The 1,202-nt window shown below is 63.1% G+C and overlaps 1 protein-coding gene across 1 annotated transcript in view; it reads left to right on the top strand.

Moving 5' to 3' along the window:
- The window catches only part of TMEM141 (transmembrane protein 141), a gene marked incomplete at its 5' end in the record, with an annotated part of 1,084 nt that extends 848 nt beyond the window's left edge, over positions 1 to 236 (top strand). Inside the window, one exon of the mRNA XM_010134869.1 lies at positions 157 to 236. Coding sequence (XP_010133171.1) covers positions 157 to 236 — 80 coding nt within the window. The remainder of the gene's footprint in view (positions 1 to 156) is intronic.
- Positions 237 to 1,202: the final 966 nt, after the last annotated feature.

Here is a 1,202-nt window from a genome sequence, read left to right as displayed (position 1 = left end):
CGTGCTGCTTTCTCCTGCTGGTACTGTGAGCTCCCAGAACTGGGTGTAGCTGAAGACGCTTTAAACACTTCGCCAGGGCTCTGTGGTTCTCTGCCCGCACCTGGCAAACACACCGGGATAGTCAGGGGTCCAGGGAGCTTGTTCTTCCTGTTGCAGAAAACCTGCCCAGCCCAGAGGACAGAGAACGTGCAGCAGCGCCAGTGCGGAGGAACAAGTACGGGGATGTGGTGGAGTAGCCAGCAGAGCATGGTGCACCGTACCCGTGTTCTGCTTCACCCCTGCCTGCCCAGCCTGCGCTGCCCACGAGGCTGGCGCGCTCCGTGGCACTGCCCGGGAGCTTGGAGGAGCCAGTCCTGCGACAGTGGTGCACTGGAGGCGCCATAGGGCTTCCCACCTCCCGGATGGACTCTGAGCCATGGCGGGGGCAATAAAAACGGAGAGCTGAAAGGGCTCCTTGTGGATGAGGCAAAGGCTGGTGGTGGGACAGGAGGAGCTGGTGGTAATGTCGCCCTGAGGCAGCTCCTGCAGCAGGTGTTGGAGCAGAGAGCTCTGTCCCTCTGAGGGCAGGGCACCTGCAGCCCCACAGCCCAGGGCTCTGGGGTGGCTGCAGGCACGGACGGGTCGGGGCTAAGCCCTGAGGGGCAGAGCTGTTGCTGTGTGCTCTGTTTCTGGAGCCCAGCCGGTCCCAGGGGCCCACCCTCCGTAGCCACAAGGCTTTCCTCGCCCACCCAAACGGGGCTGGGCTGAGCCTGCAGCCACACAGCCTCCACGGGTGTCCCCTCTGCCCCTGCAAAGGAGGTGTCTGCCCGCCCAAAGCCCCCTGCACGGTACCCACCTTGCTGTCAGGGCATGTCACCAGACCCAGGTCCATGACCAGCCGGCCAGGGAATGGCACTGTCTCAAATCCCACACGTCCAGAGGGGCACGTGGGAAAATTAAGAATCGTCTTTTACTTCGTTTTTCCCTAACGGTGAGCTCCAAGTCAGGGCGAGAGCAAAGCGGCTGCTCTTGGAGGGCATCCAGCTCTGACTCAGCTGCGGCTGAGCTTCGTGGAAGGGGAAACCCAGCCTGTTCTTAGAGCAGAGCAGCAGGGACCAGCGGCGCCTCTTCCTGCGTGAGAGCTGGAGCAGCCCCGAGCCTCGACATGGGAGGGAGACCCTGTGCTGGGGGGATGAGGGGCCTGTGGAGGAACCGGGCATCAC

The sequence above is a fragment of the Buceros rhinoceros genome, unplaced genomic scaffold, assembly GCF_000710305.1.
Source record: "Buceros rhinoceros silvestris isolate BGI_N320 unplaced genomic scaffold, ASM71030v1 scaffold36040, whole genome shotgun sequence".
In the NCBI taxonomy this organism is placed as follows: domain Eukaryota; kingdom Metazoa; phylum Chordata; class Aves; order Bucerotiformes; family Bucerotidae; genus Buceros; species Buceros rhinoceros.
The sequence above is the reverse complement of the archived record's forward strand: the minus strand, read 5'-3'. Positions and strand labels throughout refer to the sequence as shown.